The 23,911-nt window shown below is 39.2% G+C and overlaps 1 protein-coding gene across 40 annotated transcripts in view; it reads left to right on the forward strand.

Moving 5' to 3' along the window:
- The window catches only part of TTLL5 (tubulin tyrosine ligase like 5), a 269,877-nt gene that overhangs the window by 179,645 nt on the left and 66,321 nt on the right, over positions 1-23,911 (forward strand). For 39 of the 40 annotated variants that reach the window (XR_007412723.1, XR_003135328.3, XR_003135327.3 and 36 more), the window contains one exon: positions 6,759-6,954. Coding sequence is in view for 30 of the 40 variants with exons in the window: in XM_025443972.3 (XP_025299757.1) it covers positions 6,759-6,954 (196 nt within the window). In the remaining 10 variants the exon portion in view is untranslated. Of the gene's footprint in view, positions 1-6,758; positions 6,955-8,571; positions 8,659-23,911 lie in introns of all 40 variants that reach the window. The other variant, XM_025443982.3, reaches the window with a different exon arrangement.

Consider the following 23,911-nt stretch of genomic DNA (forward strand, 5'->3'; position numbering starts at 1 on the left):
CAGTGAACCTAGCACTTAAAGGAAAACAACTCATGGTGTTTATTGTTAATGACAAAATACCACTTGCTGAGTTTCTGTGAAAGTCAAAGAGTAATATACACAGTTTTTCTGTAAGGGATTTGGGTGAGTCTCCTGCCCTGTCCCCAGCCTTCAGTCTCCCCATGCACTTGGTGAAGAATTGATGGGTGTCTGCAGACTCACTCTGTGGCTGGGCTTCAAGGAATCTAATATATCATACCATCCCCTATGCAGGTGTTGAGTTTGTCAAAAGTTAGGTGTTTGTACCTTAACCCTCCTCTGGGAGGAGATACCTCCTCCTCCCAGAGGTCCATCTTGGCTGAAAGCTTAAGGCTGCTTCACTTCCTGGAATTTTATTCATTTAGGTTTCTGTATGTCCTCAGCATTTTGTTGGGTTTGAAATAAGTATGATTTAGCAGTTTATTCAGCTTGTTCTCTGTGTTAAGGTAGGAATGATGGTCTCTTAAAATTTTCTACAGCTTGCTCAAAAGCAGAAGTCCCAAAAGATGCTTTTAAATATTTTTTGGGCTTTGCCTCTGATTTAACTACAGGAGAGGTAACAATCCAGGATGGAGAATGAGGGAGTGACATTAAAACCAAGAAGGTTCTAGTTCATTATTTCTGAGAGTAGAGAGTAGGACTCCCCTCTGAGCTTAGGAGTTTTGAAGGAAAATCCCAGAGGTCTGTGCAGTTCACTCTGACTCTGTGTGGAGCCCCCTCCAGAACAGAAAAAAGGAAGCCACTACATTTATATGGATGGAGGCCGGGCTGAAAGACCTTGGGAAGGATGTTAGGACAGGAAAGAGTATAAACAGTCTTTTCTTTAGACCACCAGTAAAGGCTAGAAGAAGGCAAGAACGATCAGCTCTGATGGAAGAGCAGGAAGTAGATTTGAGCAGAAAACCGAATGTATAAAAAAGATGCATGTATGTGCCTCTGCCGCCTCCACTGTTTATTGGATTGAAGAGGAGGCAAATTTATCCTTTTCCAGATAACCTGTCCTAGTCCTCCGCATATAGCATGCAACACAATTATAACACTTTGGAGATACTGTTCCGCAGAGCTTTTCTTTTTAGTAAATTGGAGCCCTGTTGACTTCACAACTAATACTGTGCTGATGGCTGGATTGTGCTAACTTGGTAACACAGAGTTCTCTGATGGTGAATGACTGAGTTTATGTTTCTGTATATTACCTCAAAGGACTGTAGGGCAGCAGTGAAATGGAATCATTCGGTAGGGGGAAGAGTAGTAATAATAGTAATATTTGTGGTGGTGATAAACTGTTGGAGCCTTTCCTGTGTGCCAATACTTTCACTCCTGTTAGCTCTTTAACCCCCACAGCTCTTGGAATAGGTGCTTATGGTTGTAGCCCCATTTCACAGATGAGAATAGTTGAAGCACAGAGAAGTTAGTGTAATGAAGGCCCCAGAGGAGCAGACCCTGTTTTATTCTTTTCTTCCCTGTGTGGCCTTTGGGAATGTGGCCTGATTCCAGTGGTCCTGGTAGGCATTGGGAATGGGACACACAACATTCCATGCAGAATCAGTCTTTGTCATGGAAACATCCCTTTAAGCCAAGAGAAGTCTCCACACCACCACCCCCTACCCCTGCATGATGCCTTTCTGATCTCAGGGCTTCCTAATAATGGCCAGCACTGCTTCATTTTGCTTGCAGGAGCCCTTCTGTCATGTGTGAGATTTTCATCACTTACAGCATCTTTGCAGCACTTAATTGGATGCTATGACTGCTTCTTCTCAGTCTCAAAGTCTTTTATAGACAAAGGATAGCCTCTGCTGTCCTTAATACCTATACTCACACACTTCCTTCCAACCCTCCCTACTCATGGTAGCTCAAGTTGTGTTGGGATTGGGTGAAGGAGGCTGGGGAAATGGACTGTGGGATCACACTTGCTCTATGACTGTCACATTCCTGTGCCTCATTCTTACCCTACACTCTTGTGAAGTCACATGATTCTCACAAAATCTGGAAGTATATCTTCATGGAGAGTGCAACTGCCTGATGAGATTTGCTTTGCTAAAATCCAGCGCATTGTATAAAAACCAGTGCCTCAAAAAAATAAAAAAAAAAAATAAAAAAAAAAAACAACAGTGCTCCATTGTATAAAAACCAACACCTATTTCTTGGAACAGATAGTAAAGCAAAGGAGAAAATATTTATTGGCTAGAGTTCGGGGCTGTGCTACAGGAAGGGCTGTTACAGAGAAACATTTGCCATGCTATGCCATAGTGCCATGCCACAGTGTAATATAGAAAGTGAGATGAAGTTCTAAATGAACAGGCTAATGAGAGAAAGTGATGTTCAGAAGAATTTGCCATTTGGTGCCCATTTAGCTACATATGTGGTAAAGGTGAAATACAACATAGTTCACTTTGAATCTTTGAATTTGAGTCAAATGGTAGACATTCTGAGTATATCCATAGCTAACTTTCTTGGCTCTCTCTACTCTCTTCTAGAAATAATACAAAACTCTTAGGAATTATTTGCAGGGAATACATACAATATTATATCTTATATTGAGCAAAGAATAATATAAAAACTAGAGAGAATAATTAAAGCTTAAAATTTTGATGGGAGTAGAAAATGTATTACTAGTAGACTGCAGTGAATCGGGGTTCAGGGAGATGGGATGGAATTTTGACTAGAAATGTTAACTATTAGATGCCACAGAAAGGAATATGGAGATATGTAAACTCCAGTGAGGTCCAAATGAGAATGCACCTGACTTCTAAGTCAGTCATTGTAGAACTTACATATTACAAACCCCCAAGGCTCATGCTTTAATTGTGAGATACTGTGGCCTGAGGACCACCACCATCACTCAAAGCACCCAAAGCAAAGTTTCCTGCGGCACTCACCATGTTGCCTGACACAGCTGAGCACTCCTGTCCCCATCCAGAGGTGCCCTATAAAAATTTCTGCCTCTGCTAAAAGTTTCTACTTGCTTGAAAAAACTTTCTTTTGTGATTTGGAGACTGGGCTTAGATTACTGATGAGAGTAAGAACAGCCTTTACTGTCATAGTTTATGATGTTGTGGTCTGTTCACCGTGTGTGCAGTTAGATGAGCAAATCTCTTCTCCGTGGCCTCTTCTATGGCTTTCTGTGACCTGCTGTTCTACCCCTTCTACTCACAGAGCCCTGCTTCATGGACATACACCTGAGAATCTGTCCCTGGTTGTCTCCACATAAAAGGGCCTCATTCCTCTTATTTCTGATGCACAACAAGAAGGCTTGAAAGTAAATGCCTCCTAGGAATATCTGTTATGAAAGCAGCTTCTAGAAAATAAAACCAGTTTAGCCTGTGAATAAGATGAATTCTGACATAACAGTTATAACAGAGTTACAAAAATCCTTTAATATATAATTCCTGGGGAACTTGAGTGGTTCAGTCAGTTGGGCATCTGCCTTCAGCTCAGGTCATGATCCCAGGGTCCTGGGATCTAGCCCCTCGTCAGGCTCCCTGATGAGTCTCAGCAGGGAGTCTGCTTCTGCCTCTGTCCCTCCCTCTTGCTTGCACTTGCTCTCTCTCAAATAAATAAAATCTTTAAAAAATATATCTAATTTCTGAGTCTAGATTGCTTCTTGTGGCTAGAAACTTCTATAACCAGCAAGCCATAAATGGAAGTAGAATCACAATTGATGGATTTTCTGACTTTCAGTGCAGTTATCATAAGTAATGGTTTCATTCCAAATTCTGTTATTTGCCCTTAACTGATATGGAAGTCTCACGGTTATTCAAGCCAGGCAGTTCCTGCTTTTTTCATCTGTCTCTTTCCATGTGTTCATTTGTTCATTGGATCAGCCCACTCCTGCCTCCACCCTTCTCTTCATTTATACCTGGATGCTTTTCTCCACCATCCCTCCTTCCACTCAGAGCCGATGGAGTTCCCCAACCAGCTCAGTTGTTTCTTGCACCTTCTCTTCATTAAGCTTTTCTCTTTCCTCACCCTGTAACTCCTGTTTGACTCTCATTCAACACTTCACTTTGTGGAATAATGTGAACATTTTATTTGCATATTTAGGCACTTATTTCTATTCAGTCATTGGTTGCCACATTTCTCTATACCTCTGGAAGCCCTTCAGGAAAGAACGTGTCTTCTTAACTGTGCATGCACTTAACATGTCTTCTTAACACCATGCACTCTGAGGGTCACTGAAGATCAAGTGTCCTACTCAAAAATTCATTAGCAAGGTCTGAGCCTTTTGGTACGGTTCTCTGAGAAGATTAGCCGGAAGTACGTAATTGTGCAACTAAATTGTGTGAGCCAAACTGTCGGAGGAGATGAGCAAGGGATGTAGCCTATTAGAGGTGAGATTATGTAAGTAGAAAACCTTTCATCCATGGACTTTAGAATACAATACCCAGACCTAACCCCTGATGAGGTATTTGGAAATCTCTCAGAGAGAGGCTGAGGAACCAAAGCAGACCCCTGAAGTGATGAAGCTATTGGGGAGAACACAGACGAGAGAGGAGCCTGGGCTTCTTGACTCAGCAGGCATTCTACTTTGCTCCTTCTCCCAGGGCTCTGTTGGGGTCATTAGGAATCAGGCTATAAATAACAAGGTGAGCTGTAGGTCAGGCCTCAGGAAGGTCTGCATAACCTTACTCCAGTGTTGCTGCGTCTTTGCCATTGAAATGACCCCTCACGTCAAAGGAAATTTGTAGAGGAAATAAAACAGCAGGATGATTTAAATCACTATGAATATTTCTCTTCAATTAGACACTGTTCCCTTTCTTCAAGCCTTGTTAATCAGGTTTAGGGTAAGATTGTTCACTATGAGATTCTTCCTGTTTCTCCCCGTTTCTTCTGTATACAATTTTCTGGTCACTGTACTTCAAAAAGGAAAACAAAAAACCACCACAGAGTAGTTGAAGAAGGTCCAGAAGAGAACCAAATATGAGAAAAAAGGGCTGCCAGATAAGACGATTCTAAATTAATGGGGATCTTAAAAAAAAAAAAAAACAGTGGGGAATTATTTATAACCTAAAATTTGCCATTTCTTAGTGTATAATTCAGTGGCATATAGTACATTCACAATTTGTACAACCGTCACCATCATCCATTCCAGGACTTACTCGTCATCCCAAAGTAAAACTCAGTGCCCTAATTAAACAGTAACTCCCAATTTTCCTATCTCCTCATCCCCAGCAACTACCATTCTATTTTCTGTCTCTATTATATTGACTCTTCTAGGGACCTCATCTAAGTGAAATCATGCAGTATTGGTCCTTTTGTGATAGATTTGTTTCACTTAGTATGATGTCCCCAGGGTTCATCCATGTTGAAGCATATCAGAATTTCTTTCCTTTTTAAGGCTAATATGTCATTATATATATAGACCACATTTTGTTTATCATTCACCTGCCGATGTTTTCACCTTTTGGCTATTGGGAATAATGCTGTTGTGAACGTTGATATACAAGTATATGAGGCCCTGCTTTCAATTCTTTGGGGTATATACCTGGAGGGTGGGAGGTTGGAATCCCTGGATCACATAGTAATTCTGTGTTTAGCTTTTTGAGGAACTACCAGAATGTTTTCCACAGGAGCTATACCATTTCACATTCCCAACAGCAATGTTCCAATGTTTCCTCATGCTGGCCAGCATTTGTTTTGTTTTGTTTTTAATACTTGCCATGCTAATAGGTATGGAGTGGTATAAATGGGGACTTTTCTACTTGGAAGAAACAGACCGAGAGGACAAGTGTAGGCCTGTAGTTGTGAGGATTTCAGCTGAAATATACACAGATGTGGTCACCAGACTCTAACATTTTGATACCTGGGCAACGAGGAGTCAGGAGTATTTAACAAACAGCATAGGGATCCCTGGGTGGCGCAGCGGTTTGGCGCCTGCCTTTGGCCTAGGGCGCGATCCTGGAGATCCAGGATCGATTCCCACGTCGGGCTCCCGGTGCATGGAGCCTGCTTCTCTCTGCCTGTGTCTCTGCCTCTCTTTCTCTCTCTGTGACTATCATAAATAAATAAAAAAAAAAAAAAAAAAAAAAAAAAAAACAAACAGCATAGCATGGGTTTGAACAGTCCCAAAGGCCACCAGCCCTTCACCTTCCTCAGATGTACAGGCTAAACATCAGGTTGGCCGGGGACTCTATTGAGGTAAATTTAGAAAAATGAGAAAAGGATCTTCCTAGACCAATTGTTTTATCCCTTGATGGACACACGAGCTCACTAATAGGTGGTTAAGAAAAACTATGAATTCTGTATAATTCACCCATGATGGACACATGAGCTCACTAATAGGTGGTTAAGAAAAACTATGAATTCTGTATAATTCACCCCTATACTTTTGAAGCTGATGTTAGAAAAGAGGATTGTGCCTCACTTCCTACCTTAAATTTAACATGCCATCCTGCATCTGAAGCTCCCTGGCTCCTCTCAGAATTCCTTGTGGCCCTCACAGAGGACTGTAATTACAATTTTAATTATTCAGCCTTCACCAGATACTTGTTGTATACTGACCATGTGCCAGGCCTCAGGATAAGTGCTCCAAATAGAATGGAGAGCAGAGCAGACCCTGTCTTTGTACAACTTCATGGAGCTGCAGTTTAGTGTGTTAAATCAGATCACTTATCACACAAAGAGATTTGTAATTCCAAACTGTATTTAGCTCTATAAAGGAAAAAATACCTGTGATATTTCTCTTTTTTCCTTTAGGTCATTCACACAACCTCTCTAAGAAATCTGCTTTCTTTTCTTTTCAGGAGCCTTCAAACAGGTGGCTTTGCGTGGGAGGGAGAGGTAGAGAACAACACGTATAACAAGGCTACAGGGGTGGTCCCTCAGCACAAGTATCACCCCACTGCAGGCAGTTACCAACTCCATTTTGCTCTGCAGCAGCTTGAACAACAGAAACTTCAGTCCCGGCAGCTTCTGGACCAGAGTCGAGCCCGGCACCAGGTAATTCAGATAAGGCTTTTCCATATGCTAGTCTCTTCTTCTACAGGGGGAGTGTGCGGGGGTGGGGAAGAAGGTCAATGGGAAGGGTAGGAATAGTTTCCCAGAAGTTTACCAACACCACCATGGCTTGGATGGTTCATAGAGAATCTATTCTAAGGGAAGTCATGTTCTGAAGCCATGATGTTAGCTTTGCTGGGATGTAATGCTGAACCAGTTTTGACATTTTCTTTAATTTGAATGTTTCTCTATAGAAATCTCTGTTGTGTCATTTCCCCCTTTCTGCTGCATGGTGGTAGTTCAGTAAGCTCCCAGAAAGTCGAATTTCCAAATACCTAAAAGCTAGCATTTGAAGCGACTTTTTTCCTAAATGTACTACTTCCTTATCTTTACATACTTGGTGTACATAAGCACATATTAATCCTTCATGACCTGTTGAGACTTTCAAGGCATAAATAATGTTTCAAGTTCTTTTCATAGGAAATGGTCATAAGTTTGGTTTCTGGTCCTCTGGTTTGATAGGACACAAAACAATGTACATGAAAATGGGACAGTATACACAAAAATTCTCACTGTCTGGGATCCCTGAGTGGCTCAGCAGTTTAGCGCCTGCCTTTGGCCCAGAGCGTGATCCTAGGGTCCCAAGATCGAGTCTTGTGTCGGGCTCCCTGCATGGAGCCTGCTTCTCCCTCTGCCTGTGTCTCTGCCTCTCTCTCTCTCTCTCTCTCTCTCTCTCTCTCTGTGTCTCTCATGAATAAATAAATAAAATCTTAAAAAAAAAAAATCCTCGCTGGTGTGGCATTTACACTCTAATAAAACACTGATTTCCTATTCACCATCTCTACAATGACAGAAACTCCTGAGCATATGTGTGAGGGAGCTGTGTAAGTGAATTGTACTAGTGTGTCAGTGTGGCCCACATTACAGAGAAAGGATGACTTTACACACAAAAAAATCAGGCCATATAGAGTTAACTTTTTCTTGATGATTTCAGGGTAATCATTAGAATCCGTTATTGTGTTCTACATGTTCTTTTGGCCTAAATCAGTACTGATTCTGTGAGCTTCCCTTTTATTTGGTTACATGAAGAAATATATCAGTCTGATCTCTTGTTATTTGCTCCTATAAAAATGTAGTACATATTGTGCATTAGTTTGTACAAAATTAATATTCACTCAAAGGCTAAAGCAGTGTTTCCCAAAGGTTCCCCCCCCCCCAAATAAATCAATTATCATTATTCTCTCTCTCTCTACTTAATCTTTTTAACTGTTGTTCAGATCCAGACATTATTTCAATTTCATTCATTGCTTGCTCATCCTTTTCTATGCTGGCATAGTCTCTATATTATATTAACTCAATGTAATTGAGAAATTGTAAGTATAGGTAGTTGTGAAGTAGTTCCTGTAAGTCATTTCTACTCGAGGAAAATCCAGAATTCTTACCTGGAAAACATGGAATGTAGCATCTCAATTTGATCACCACACTGTGATCATGTAGAAATTTCCTCATTTAGAAAGTCTTAGGGATAGGCAGTTTACGTTTTCACAATTTTAGATATAAATGTGTACTTTAGTTCTTTTTTAAATCTGTGTAAATTTCTTAAAACTTGTGAACTTCTAGACTCCTCATCATTCAGAATTCTTGAGAATGCCAGCTTCATCAGATCCTGGGCAGGAGAGGTCTCAAAAATAGCCTTATTTCCCTTAGGTGAGTATAATCGATGATCTAACAAATGTAGACTATTAGGCCCTTTTAATGCTTCCATACCTTGAAATGGCGATGATTTTTGAGGGGGAGGAAGGGTTGGTGATTGTAGGGCATTGGAGTTTGGGGGAAGGAGAGACCATTTTACTGATTTTCCCTTTTAGAAACTGCTTCATTTAAAAGCCCTTCTTACTCTTTTGATTAGCTTCCAGCAACTCACATTCCTTTGAAATTTCAGAGTACTGCTATTCTTGTGTGGATTTTTTTTTTCCAGTGAGGATTACACTGGTTTAGTTCACTAAACTATGAAGTATATGGAAAACATGTTTTTTAGAATCTGTCAGAATATCTGTCTTAGGGAGGAGTCAGAACTCCCAAGAAGGGAGTTATCTCGTGTCTCCTGGAGAGGGAACAGAAAATCATTCATCATAATTTTATATATGTTTATAACATCATTTATTTCTTCCTCCTCTTCTTTTAATCCATGGTTGATTTAGGTAAAAATGAGTCAGTGTAAAGTTCTGGGACTGTGGGGAGAGCTAAAGAAACTACATTTGTAGCTTGAAGAATTTGTAACTAAGAAAATAGCAAATAAGTTATTAAATATTCCTAGATTTGAAGTCTCTTTTTCTAGCCTAGCTTATGGCTTGCTAGACTTGACCATTATAATTATCACCACATTGTTGATGGAAGCCTGCTTTGTGTTCTCAGTATGTCCTGTGTTTCTGCCTTTGGGTTAATAGATAGAGATGGTTTCTCTGATAAATTCTTTATGCTTTGGATTCATTTTTCTAAAGTATACATAGCCATTGATATAATTAGCATTTTGGTTAATTGTTTGAGGGTAGAATTGAAATCTAATTTACTTAGCATTCATCCATAAGAGATACCCATGAAACAGGCCATTAAAGGGAGCTTTATTTATATTGCACTGTATCATAACAAATTGTTGATTATGTCCATGGACTGTGCCTTTCCTAGTGATTCCCTAAAAATATATCTGGGAAAGATCATGCAACTTTTCTTGCATTACATGCAGAGGAATTTCTCTGTCCTTTTCTGCACTTAGGTAGTCAGCTTACTGAAGGTATTAATTTCAGAAGGCAAACTGATTCAGAGTATGTTTGGAAATGGATATCTCTAACCATTCATGCAGAGTAAGGTTTGATCTTCATCTCTATCTAGCATTGCACTCATAAATTTAGAAAGTGCTACGTACTGAATGCACCTCAACAAAAGACTGGTACTGTAACATAGGCATCAGAGAGTAAGTTACCCAGAGCCATTGGCAGGATCACTGAGGTACAAGGAAATAGGCGTGAATCCAGTCCATTTGATAGCATGATAAACCAAGTAAGATGACATGGAAACCATGCATTTTTATACACTGATGAGTAAAACCAGCAGTTTTATTTATTTATTTTTAAAGATTTTATTTATTCATGAGAGACACAGAGAGAGAGAGAGGGAGAGGCAGAGACACAGGCAGAGGGAGAAGCAGGCTCTATGCCGGGAGCCCGACGTGGGACTCGATTCCGGGACTCCAGGATCACACCCTGGGCCGAAGGCAGGCGCTAAACCTCTGAGCCACCCAGGGATCCCCAAAACCAGCATTTTTAAAGAAGAAATCATTCTAAGTCAAAGCAGGGATCAGTAAACTTTTCTTTTTTTTTTTTTTTAATGGCCAGATAGTAAACACTTAAGGCTTTACACTTAAGGCCATAGACTCTCTGTGGCCACTACTCAGCTTTGCCATGGTAAAATGGAAACAGCCATAGACAATATGTAAGTGAATGAGTGTGGCTATTTTCCAGTGAAACTTTATTAAAAACAAGTGGCAGGCTGGATTTGTCTTACAAGCCCTAGTTTGCAGACCCCTGATTATAAGCAACAAAACCACTTGGAGGGCCCGTTAAAACACCAGTTGTTAATCCCATCCCATTTCTGACTCAGTAAGTTTGGGAATGGGGTTCAATTATTTCCATTTCTAACAACTTCCCCAGGTGATGCCAGTGCTGCTCTTTGGGGATCCACACTTTGAGAACCAGTGAGCTAGAGAGAAAGATTAGAAACATCTCCTCTTCAGTTATTTGTTTTTTGTCCTTTGGCAGGGAGACTGAATATGTTAAAATTTAGCGTTGCCCTTATAAAATTTCAGGCAGTCATTGTTTTATAGGAACTTTGTTTCCATCTTGTTCACTCCATCTACCACAGTCTCCTTATAAATAAGTTTTCCGAACTCGAAAACCTTCGTGTGCATTTTTCTTATCAGGGTACATTCTGCTCAGCAGTCACTGCTCCCAGGATTCAAGTTTTATGGTGGACAAGAGATAAGTAACGGGACAGATTCCTCCCTCTTCATTTTTAATAATAATAGCCTGCACTCAATAAGCACTTTGGCCCAAGCATGGTTTCAGGTGCTTTACATATACTAATTCATTTAACATGCATTTCAGGGTGGGCGGAGAAATCACAGAATCCTGATAGGCTAGGGGTGGTAAAATGAATCTGTTATGTGTTCCTCTATCCCAATGTGTGTCTTCTCTCTAGTTTACACTCATTGCTTCCCACTTCCTTCTCATTCTGGCTTTCCGCCCCTGAAGGAGAAGGATAAAAAACTTTCTTTCAGCTGAGTCGGGGGACTTTCTTGGGCAGCAGTGACTGCTGGTGACATCAGCATGAGTAGCCCTCCGTGCTGGGGGGCTGTGAGGAGGGCCGCACCGGCTGTGAGGCCCAACTGACCTGATTCTAATTGCCGACATTGAGCTGATGTTATTCTTGGCTCAGGACAGAGCGATTACTCAGTAGTTTCTGTTAAAGTGATCCTTTGTTAAACTTCTGCTCCCAGCCCCCCTTTCCTTCCCTCCCACTCTCTTCTCTGCCTCATCCAGACTGAAAAAAGACCAAAAAGCAGAAAAATTAAGGACATTTTGATGGCCAGGGCAGAACTGCTGAAATGTCTTTTAACAATAGAAGGGAGAAAGGGGGGATTTTAAGTACATCTTAATTTTTCACTGGTTCCATTCCTTATCCAGAGCCATTCAATTTTTAGTAGACTTAATTTTGAACATAGTGAGGTAACTCAAGGTAACTCATAGGAGAAAACTGTACATCCTGAACTCCTTTCATCCTTCCACTCCATCATGTCCTTTACTTCCCCCTTCCCACCATGCTCCCTTTGCCAGACTGACCTAGATTCATTAAGGGCCAACAGAAATGAATGTTCCTATAACAAGTGTGTGGGGGGGCGGGGGGTGGGCAGCTCTGGGTTCACACCAAGGGGTCTTTCAGTAAGCTAGTACATCTTGAGTGCCATATGTAATGAGCTTTTTGCTAATGGTATGAGTGTCCATGCACAACCTCACAGGTGTGGAAAGGATTCCCATAATAAGCCCAGCCAAGTCTTGTTATACTGCTCCTAAAAGTCCATTGCATGTGTCTAGAAAAATTCTGCCCCCCTACTGGAGTGAATACTGTTTCTCCAAGCCTTCAGCTGCTGTGTGTTTGTTTTGTGGGGGAGGGGAAAGAAAGAGAAATTCAGCAGGCACCCGGGCTTTTCCAGGCAGCCAGCAATAACATGCTAGCTCCTCAGCATGGCACAAGGAGAGCAAGCAAACAGGCTGACTGTGCAGAGGGAGGCCTCTGTACATGCTTCTAACAGTATCCAGGAGGAAGATTGGACTGGGGATATTCAGGAGGAAGAGCTTGTCCATGTGTGCTTAAGCTCCTGGAACATGATGGCCTGTCATAACCTACTGCCGATTCATTTTGTTTGTTGGGGTTTTTTGTTCCATTTTGTTTTCCCTTCTGACTTTTATCGGGAACTTATACAACACTTAGTTTCTGGATGATGATGGTGGTGATTGATTTTCCTAGAACCATTTGATTTAGTAGGTTTTGCCAAGCCAACTCTTTTCATCTTACCTAATAAAGGTACATTGAAAATATGTGAAATGACATATGCAAAACTACATTTAGCTGCTCGAGAAATAGGCCCTCTGGACAGGCTTTAGAGTCAGATAATCTTCAGTTTAAATCTTGCTTCTGGGGATCCCTGGGTGGCGCAGCGGTTTAGCGCCTGCCTTTGGCCCAGGGCGCGATCCTGGAGACCCCGGATCGAATCCCACGTCGGGCTCCCGGTGCATGGAGCCTGCTTCTCCCTCTGCCTGTGTCTCTGCCTCTCTCTCTCTGTGACTATCAAAAATAAATTAAAAAAAAAAATTTAAAAAAAAAAAAAAATAAATAAATAAATCTTGCTTCTGTCCAGCCCATGACTGGGACAGGCTATTCAAACTTCTGGACTTTAGTTTGCTTATGTCTGCTAAGGAGATGATAATACATATCTGTGGGTATCATGAGGATCATCTTTCTTAGGATGTTACCACGTATCCAGCACTGAACTGGGACTTTTATTTGTATTATCGCATTGAGTCCTCCCAGTTGTCCTTTTAATTAGCCCCATTTTACAGACAAAAAAAAAAAGGTTAATCACTTAATGTGACTTTCTCAGGGTCACATAAATAATGAATGGAAGAGCTGATTTTTTTAACCCAGGTATGCATGCAGGCATAGCATCCAGCCTTCAGACTATCATGCTATGCTATATGCTACCATCCTGACAATATATTAAGGCATTCATTTATATTTTATACGTATATGTATGTATATGTATTAATCTATATGTATTATTACATAAATTTTAAGTTGCAGTTCATACATCCACAGGTGTACTTATTGACACCTGTAAAACTGTATTTGAGAAGTCCTCTTCAGGTATTGTAACTAGTCTGCTACTATTCATATCATATACACTGTCATAAAAGAGAAGGTCTACTAAACATATGTAAACTCAGGTCTAGACATATCCCAGTATCTCAGATTTTTAAAGAAACATCTTAGGAAAGTGTTCCTGGGCTTAAAACTCTTGGAAACATCCATATTTTACCCTCCTTTGTGTTATTATTTAGTAATAGGGTTAGGGACTATTGAGTTGTGCAGTATCATAAAATATGTTCTAGAAGTTTGAAGATTTGCAACACTTATGTGGGTTGTTTTGATAACATAGGAATTATTTCTACAATTATCACGTTGCCCTTTCAACTCTGTTATTGTTGCTAGTCATAGTATTTTAATTTTATTTCTATGATAGTGTTTTCAAGAAGACTACTAGGAAATATGACTGGTGTCTACAAATGTGACTATCATATGTGATCATTTTGCATGATTACTATTAATGCTTGCTTTTTCAGTTCCATATAAATCTGAATCTTAATACATTGTTGTAATATAGATATCAGTTCATCGTGCTGATTCATCACATGCAGTAATAGAAATCCTCTGATTACCACCAGATTGTCTTCTAAATTGCTCCCAGAAAGTGCCCCTCTGGAATCTTGGAGGGAGGAAGGTGAGGTCAGGGAAATGGACACAGAGTGAGTGCCTCCTGTGTGCTGGATGTAATACTATTTCTATCCCACTGATGAGGGAACTCAAAGAGTTAAAGTAACTTACACAAGGTTGCATAGCTAGTTAATTACAGAGATGATATTCAGACCCGATCAGAAGGCTCCGAAAGCCCTTTTCCATTCTACCTCCCTCCCTCTTGAGAGAAGTGACTCTTTATTTTCTTCTTGTTTTACACACTTATCATCAGTCAAATAAGCCATTCCAAATTTATTGATGCTGCTGCTACTATAGACCCATACATGCAAATTTTTTTTTATTTTTTTAAATTCAATTAGCCAACATATAGGACATCATTAATTTCAGTTGCAGTATCCAGTAATTTTTCAGTTGCATGTAACACCCAGTGCTCATTTTATCATGTGCCCATACACACAAATATAAAAGAGTTAGAGTCAATGTTATGAATCAAAGTATAGAACTCTGCTTGGTTGTGGGTATGTTAAAAGGCCACCTGCCAGCTGCTTGGGATCAACCTTATTTGTTGTATATCCTTAAAATGTGATTTTGCTACTGCTATATGACAACCATTTTCATTCCCTGTCCTCACTCTATGACCTGTTTGTTTCTGTTTGTCTGTGGGCATATGAGGGACCCAATGGCAGTAACTATGTGAGATAATGAAAGACCTCACTCTTAAATATAAAGAATCCCATCCATCTGAAATCAACGCAGCCACAGGAAGAAGTCTAACAGATGGATGACAGCAAGTTCTATGCAAGATGCACAGTAGGCCAATCACGTGAGAGATTCTGAGCCAAATAAACCATACATTTGAAGGCAGAGACAAGTTAGATATTTATAAATTCTGAATTTAAAGTTGTAAGGGGAAAAAAAATAAAAGTTGTAAGGGAACTTAGAGGTTCTTGTCTGATTATTTTATTTTACTCATCAGGAGATGTAAGACACAGACACATTATCAGGAGAACAAGGACTCTGATATAGAAATAATAATACTAGCTAACGATGCTATGAATTACCTTTTTTTAACCAATTGAACTCTCAGTCTGGGGTCATTGCTGATCTTTTGAGTTATCTTTATGTAAATACATACATACATGTACACATACTTTAACTCTTAAAATCAATAACAAAAATTTCCTTACAGACAAATCCTTTTCAAGCTTTTCTTCTTGGAGTAGAGCTAGTGAAATCTGGGTCTTTTAAATGCATCTGATGAAAATTGGACACATTGCTAGGTTTGCTTTGTATTTACTTTGGAAGGGAAATATGATTTCATGGATTTGCTCTAAAAGGGAGTCAGCATAGCACAACTAGGGAAGGCAGCATTGTTATGGAATGGGGCTCTGAAATCAGACTCTGCACTCATGGATCCTAGGTTAGTACTTAGTAGCTGTGCCATCAGGAGCAAATGATGGATCCTTCTTGTGCCTTGGTTTCTTTCTCTGTATGTAGAAATGATGATGAGACCCACCTCAGTAGTTGGGAGGATTAAATGAGATAATAGCATTAAAATGTTTAGGGCAATGTTGACCCATGGTAAAAGCTCAATAAAAATTCATAGCTCTTATTATGTATTACTTTTTTTCATTGTAGTAAAAACAACACACAACACAGCACAAATTTACCCTCTTAATAATTTTTAAGTATATGATGTAGTATATCATTCACTAGGAACATTGTTGTATAACAGATCAATAAAACATCCTCATCTTGCTTGACTGAAACTCTGTACTCATTGAACAACTCCCTGTTTTCCCCTCCCCTTAGCCTCTGGGAACAACCATTCTACTTTGTGTTTCTATGAGTCTGATTACTTTAGATACCTCATATAAGTGGAATCATGAGTATTTCTCCTTTTCGTGACTGCTTATTTCACTTAGCATAATTTCCTGAAGGTTCATCCATGTTGTAGCATATTACAGGATTCCTTTCTTTTTCTTAAGGCTGAATAATATGCTTTTGTATGTATATACATTTTCTTTATCCATTCATCTATTGATAGGCATTTAGATTGCTTCCACATTTTAACTGTTGTGAATAATCCTTCTGTGAATACATTTGTGCAGATATCTGTTCTATTATGTATTTTTTATTTATTTATTTATTTATTTATTTATTTATTTATTTATTTATTTATTTAAACACACAAGCAAGGGCAGGGGAAGGGGAGAGCAAGAATCTTTTTTTTTTTTTTTTTTTTTTTTTGAGAGCAAGAATCTTAAGTAGACTCCATATACTTAGTGCAGAGCCCAAAGCGGGGCTTGATCTCATGACCCTGAGATCATGACCTGAGCTGAAACCAAGAGTTGCCTTCTTAACTGACTGAGCCACCCAGGCACCCCTCTTATGTATTACTTTTAACCTTAAATATGCATAGCTTTATAATTTCAACTTGGGGGTTTAGTTACCCGCCACCCACCCCACGTCAGAAGCAAATTGGTTAAAATGATATTAAAGAGGGTGTTTTAGAAGTTCAAGGCTCATAAAGTATTAATTGGTTACTTTTTTTCCCCTTATATTTTTTGTTTGGACAATTGAAAATACAAGTTCATTCACAATTGCTAGAGGGAGATATGAGAAGAAAAAGTAGAAAGGATGATTAATACTATGATAAAATGATTAAAAGCATGATATCTGTAAAATTTTAGCATGTTTATCCAAAGGCATAAATGTCTTATAAAAAGAAAAAGAGTGGCATTAGCATCAAATTATGAGTCAGCTTTTCGTGGGACATATGCTGTTTCTTCACAGTAATCAAGGAAAGATAAGGACTGATGGAAATGTAATCAGACAACCTTACAAGGGGGCAGTTTGAGAATATATAGAAAAAAGATTTAAAACAAAAGCAGCAGCCACCTTCTGAGCTAGCTATTCTACTTCAAGGAAATTATTTTAAGGAAATGATCCAGCATATGCAAAAAGATATAAATAACATCAGAACACTGTTCTTACATAGCAAAACAGACTGGTAACAACCTGAATGTGTGTGTGTGTGTGTGTGTGTGTGTGTGTAGTTTCAAAATACAAGTATAAGATTTGGAGGGGCCTACTTTTTCCCCACTTAAAAATCTATTATGAACATATTTCCATAATTACTAATATAGGTATACTGTGTCAATTTATAGTATTCTACTATTGGTGATTGGTAAGTAAATTATAATAAACCATAATAAAAAAATATACAGCCATTAAAAATAGTGATTGAGATTCACCCTTATAGATATGAAGAAGTGTTCAAGTTAGATATTTGAATGAAAAAAAGTCTCCAAAACATTGGATATTGTATGCTCCTATTTTTGTAAGCCCATAGAAATACAGGTATATACATACAAAATAACTCCATATATACACAAAAATATCTAAGTGTTGCCAGAGGTTATCTTTGAAAGGACTTTTCAAATTATTTTCCTTTTTCTAATGAATACGTATTAAAGAAATTAACATGTTTCAAAAAAAAAGACAACAAACCTTGGACTGCCAGCCTTCTGTGAATGTATGTGGTCCGTATTCAAACATTGCCGGGCATTGAAGGAGAAAAAAAAATAGAAAGCAAAGCAGAATCTACGCCATGAGTCTAAATTTGCCATCAGAATATCAACTCTACCAATGTAGGACTGCTGGTTCTGTTGTTAGAATAGGGTGGTGGGGGGCTGCTAGTGAGGGAAGCTCATGTCTGTGCCACCTTAGGGCTACTTGGTTTCATGGTTTTTCTGGTTATGGACTGCAGACCTGGCCTTAGCCAGCTGCCTCATGGTTGGACATCTTTGGTCATAACACACACCTGGTACAAGAGCAGTTCAATTGTCCTGATGCTATTGAAGAACCAACACAGAGACTACTGCTGGAATCTTTGGTTTTATCAGATCACAGAGTCTGAGGCTCAGGAGCATCTCTAAGTATCTGTTAATGACCAGCATCATTTCTCGTGTGTGCAAGTACCATTGACTTAGGAACTGTCTGAAACACAGTGGTTTTTCTTGGTGAATCACTTGTGTACAGGTAAGCAGCTGTGTTCACATCCTGGAGAGTAGATCATTTGAATTAATAAGAGCCTTCAGTCTTTGTTGCTAAAGGAGACAGAGCCTCTCCGTTGATTTTAGAAATCAGAAGATATGCCAGAGAACTGGTGGTATCTTTGGCCACTCAAAGCCCTATCTCGGGTATTTGTGTCATCAGTCTCTCTCTTTCTCTCTCTCTCTCTCTGAACAGTAGCGTCTTCTGGGTTCCTGCCCCATCCCTATCAGGGCTATAGCACTGCTTCCTGGCCTTGTCCGCAGTACCAGAAGTTGTACTCTGTTTCTCTTGCTCAGCCTCCCGTCTTGTCCCAGCTGACAAACATTGTGAATGGAAGACAGCCAAGAACTCCATACAATGTGAGACAAAGGCCTTTTGGAAGCTTGCTTTTGCTAAAATAGAAACAGCTACCCTCACCCTCACCTTGGCCCCAAGTTTTTATAGCATCATATGATTACACAAAAGACACAGTGTGTTCTTTGCATTGAACAGCTCTTGGCTGATTGTAGTAAGGTGAGTGATTAGCATCTTACATGCTCAGGAAGATACACCATCCCAGTACTTAGTCTGCCAGAGAACAACATTCTAGAAGCAGTTTTGTGTACTATGTAATGGGAACTTTATCCAAGTGAGGATAAAATCTCAGTGGGGAGAATAATGCATAAAAATGCTCACTTTTCTGGAACCAAAGTAAAAGGGGTACAAAAAGACATTAACCCATTGAAGTAGAGGTTAACATTTCCGTACTTCATCTCCTCCCTTAATTAAAAAAAAACGAATTTAGAGTTTACACTACAAAGAGTTATCCAGCTCTGCTCTATCACCAACAAACCCAAGTAAAGACGAAAAGAAGTGTTTTTCTGGAAGGAATTTAAAAAAAAAAAACCTCCCAGAATTTAATCTCTGAACAGTATTATCTTTCTAGTAAGAGAGCCCAGATCTTGCTTCCCCATAACCTTCCAAGTTACAGTCTGTGTTCTGTCTATCAGAAATTCCTCCTTCCCACCCACGAGTACCCTTCTGTTGTGGGAGAAGGAGGGCCTTTCTAGTCTTTGGCCTGGGGCCAAGCCAACCCTCAAACTGTGGTTTTCTCTTAGTCTCCTTACTGAAGCATGGCTGTTTCCCACACCCAATAAAGAAGCAAAAGTCTTGTATATGTTGACCAGGTCTTGAGTGGAGGCCAGTGCTTACACAGCTCTCACATTCCCAGGACACTGACTGATGATGGTGTAGCCCCCTTCCCGGTTGTTAACCCACAAGTGCAGTGTGCCAGTATTGTGTATCCAAACCTTACCTTTCTTAGAATCTATATAGAAGGAAATCTTTTTAAAAAATATTTTATTTATTTATTCATGAGCGACACAGAGAGAGACAGAGACATAAGCAGAGGGAGAAGCAGGGTCCATGCAGGAAGTCCAATGTGGGACTCGATCCTGGGACTCCGGGATCATGCCCTGAGCCAAAGGCAGACACTCAATCGCTGAGCCACGCAGGTGTCCCTAGAAGGAACTTAATCTAATTCTTCTTTCCATTTATGAATGAATATCAGGACAAAACAATTTATGTAATCTATTGTTGATGGAGTTGTAGGGTTGGGGCCAATACATGGTATGAGAGGCCTGGGGAAGCTGATTTCTGCCAACAGTCTAAATAAATTCATTTATATATCTGCTTTTCAGCATTGCCTCAGTACTTTCCTGGGTTTCTAATTACCAAATTTGATTTCTTTAATTCATTACACTTAGCCTTGGTTTTGGTGAAATACCTAGGAACTTGTATATTACTGACTCTTTGGAATACTGGATGGTACAGAATTGTTATCACTTTATTATCCACTCAGTGTATTAGAGTATGACTACTGAACAACTGAGAACCTAGCTTTTTCTTTCTTTCTTTTTTTTTTTTACTGTATGTGGAAAGAGTACCTGTTCTTTTGAGATGCAGTGTATTTATGTTTTGTTAAGGTTTAAACAAGCATGACTCTTTGGTAGATTGAGGATTATATTTCAGCTCAGTTAGGATTCCATTTTGCTGCATCTAGTGGACCCCTCTCCCTGCCATGGCTTAACAAGTTAGGGATTTTTTTTACCCATATAATCAGAAATCTAGAGTTAGGCTCTCTGGAACTGTATGATACTGTTGCGAGCCCCATGCTTTTCCTGTCTTTATCCTCTGCAATCCTTAGGAAGAAACTTTCACCAGATACTAGCTAGATATCCATATTCTGAGTGGGAAGAACAGTAAAGGGCAAAAAGTTGTGTCCTAACCCAGTTAGCCCCTTTTAAAAAAGAACTTTCCCGGAAACTGTACCTGGAGACTTCTGTTTACATCTCAGAACTGTGTCACATGGTTATTTGTAAGTACAGGAGAGATTGGTAAATACAATTTTTTAGCTGGGCACACATCATTACCCAAACAAATAAGGGCAGTATTACTAGGAATAAAGACAGAAATGTTAGTATCCAGGCCAGTGACAGCCTCCTAAGCAATAAATCCTCCTAATTGCTTTTATTTTGTTATTTGACTGGTCTTATCACTATGGAACATCAGTGTCTAAGGGCTTGCCACAAAATCTGCATCTAGGATGATAAATTATTTTTGTTTGGGATCTGCAGAAGGGCTTACTTACATTTTGTGGCTGAGTATAAGCTGAACACAAAAAATACACTAGGCCTGATTCAAAGTCCAGAGAATGCTCCTATTATAAGATTACATCTCTTCGTAAACACAAACTTGCCTGTTTTCTTGTTATAGGAATTTGGTATTTGCTAAAAAAATTAAATTAAATTAAAAAGGTGAAGAGTGGTTATAATGAGTTTTGCTATTTGCATTCATGGGGTAGATATTTATTAAGCACCTTTTATGTACAGGGCATTCTACTAGGCACTATGAGTGAAAAAAAAATTAGATCTCAATCCAGCCATCTCCAGTGTGCATTGTCCAGAAGGAAAGAAAAGTACATACATCAGTAGCTGTAACACAAGGTAGAATGTGCTAAGTATGATAAGACACATACAAATACATTGTTAGAAGCATTCAGAAGAGGAAAAGATTACTTCTGCCAGAGAGAATTGAGTAAATATGATCTGGGGAACCTAAACATATGTTTTCATTTTAAGAGTTTGCTTTCACATCTAGTGAGCATCATCATAGGACTAGAAAAATATGTTGAAAAGTACATAACCAACTGGCATTCACAGATCATTACAGATAGGCAGACTTGCATGTCATCCCATCCCTTTAGTTCCTCAGTAAACTGAGGTAGAGGATTGGGGAGGAATGGAGCATTTGTTGAGTGTCTACTGTGAGCCTTGTATTTGGTCTATTAAAAGAATCCTTTATTGAATGCCTAGACTAGATTTACATATGTGATCTTCATTTAATCCTCAATAATCCAGCAAAGTAATTGTAATTACCTACGAGGAAGCTAAAGTTGAGAGAAGTTCAGTAACTTGAAAAAGTCACCCAGTTTATAAGTGACTGATCCTACATTGAGCCCAGGCACAATTGACTGCAAAGCCATGATATTTTCCACTTAACTGAGTCTTTGTTTTTTACTGATGACCAAATCTGGATTTGTAGGCATAGTAAGTATTGAAGAGTGAGCTCCTTCTTCAACCCTCCCTAATAATGAGTCCTGTACCCACCTGGTTGAAACTTGGGTGCCATTTGGATACTTTGACTTGTACTCAGAGTTAGTTTTGTTACCTGCTTAAATCTTATGAGAATTTGACTTTCTTTTGACTTTGAATAATTTATTTTTGTACAAAATTACTGCATATAGATGGTACAAAATTCAAAAAGATATAAATGATGTATGCTTTCTCCTGGACCCCCAGCTAACTAGTTTTTCTCCATGGAGGTTACTAGTTTTTTTATATATCCTTTCTGAATTGTTCTGTGCAAATACCAGCCTTATGTGTATGTGTGTGTGTTTCTGTGTGTTTGTGTATCTGATACATGTATGGCTTTGCATATTCTTTTTTCTTTTTACAAAAATGGGAGCTTACTATACTCACACTGGTCTGATATTGCTCTTTTTATTCATTTTTTATTTGCGTTTAGATGTCCCAGCAAGATTTTTTAACAAAAGAAAAACTCGGTGACCTTGAAGTATAGTTGTCACCTTGGCAACATGTACTGAATAGATGTTCTAAGAGCCCGTTTGCTAACAATGGCCATTCTTCCTCTGATACTCATCCAGTGAATTTGTCCTATGGATGTAGAGCTAGCTCTTCAGTCCTCATTCTGATCTTTACAGTCTCTTCCCCAGCCAGAATGAGGCACCTTTTTTCTTTTCTTTTCTTTCTTTTCTTTTCTTTTCTTTTCTTTTCTTTTCTTTTCTTTTCTTTTCTTTTCTTCTTTTCTTTTCTTTTCTTTTCTTTCTTTCTTTTTCTTTTCTTTTCTTTTCTTTCTTTTCTTTTTTCTTTCTTTTCTCTTTTCTTTCTTTCTTTCTTTTTCTTTTCTTTTCTTTTCTTTTCTTTTCTTTTCTTTTCTTTTCTTTTCTTTTCTTTTCTTTTCTTTTCTTTTCTTTTCTTTTCTTTTCTTTCTTTCGAACAAAAATACTGATAGAGGCCTGAATGAGGCATCTTTCAATCTAAACTCACATGTTGGGATGTAGTGGTGAAAATAGAAATATACAGTAGCCCTTTACTGCCTCACTCCTTCCTTCCAGGTGAATGTCTCCTCAGATATGGAGCTGGTGCTTGAAAGGAATGGATTTGTTTTTCAGTCTACTTGCTGCATTCTTTGGTTACTTGCCCTCGGAAGGCTGGCCGGAGCAGAATCAGGGCTTCTGTGTCCTCTTAGACCATCCCAAGACCTTCCCATGTGTACACATAACCCCTTTCCCCCTAGTGTCAACCTCTTGGCTTTGCCCACGGGCTTGGGTCTTTCTTTGTTCCCCTTCTTTGTTTGTTTTTTTTTTTTTTTTTTTTTTTTTTTTTTTTTTTTTTTTTATTTATGATAGTCACAGAGAGAGAGAGAGGTGCAGAGACACAGGCAGAGGGAGAAGCAGGCTCCATGCACCAGGAGCCCAATGTGGGATTCGATCCCGGGTCTCCAGGATCGCGCCCTGGGCCAAAGGCAGGCGCCAAACCGCTGCGCCACCCAGAGATCCCTGTTCCCCTTCTTTGGATCAGAGATGGAGGCAAGTGAAGAGCTCTTCAGTTTCCCCTTTGGACAGTTTGCAGGGATGAAGAACATCTCAGTCAGATTGGTCCATTCAAAAATGCTCTGACCCTCTTCTATCTTTGAAATTGCTTTGTTCTTTGTCAGGCCTGTCCATCAAACACATTTACTCAACCCAGGATTCTTTGATCCCCCTCATACCTACCTAGCCCAGGACTTTTGGATATATTTCCCTGAAATGGGACATTCCAAGGCATGAGTATAGAAGGATTGGTTAACATTTTACTAAAGCTACCCAGTTTATCTTTTATATCTTAAAAATAAGTCGTGAAAGACAGTACTAATAAAGTCTATCTAGAAGGTGAATGTTTCCTAAGAGCATCTGATCTTATTCCTTTAGGCCTGGCCATAAGGAAATGACATTTCTCCCATGTCTCTTTAAATGTAGTGTCTACAGATGGAAATCAATTCCCAGAAATCCTGTTAATAAAAAAAACAAACAAAACCTTGTGTATTTTGTCAATTTTATTATTTTTCTCCTAGAATTATTTCACATTTAAAGCTTTTATAATGCATGCATATTGAAAGCAGCACTAATAGTATTGAATGATCAGTAACAAAATCTGTGACCCCAAAAAACCCAATTTCTAATGAGTTAAATAAGTTGTAAGAATTTTTTAAGCAT

Source organism: Canis lupus, chromosome 8, assembly GCF_003254725.2.
Source record: "Canis lupus dingo isolate Sandy chromosome 8, ASM325472v2, whole genome shotgun sequence".
Classification (NCBI taxonomy): domain Eukaryota; kingdom Metazoa; phylum Chordata; class Mammalia; order Carnivora; family Canidae; genus Canis; species Canis lupus.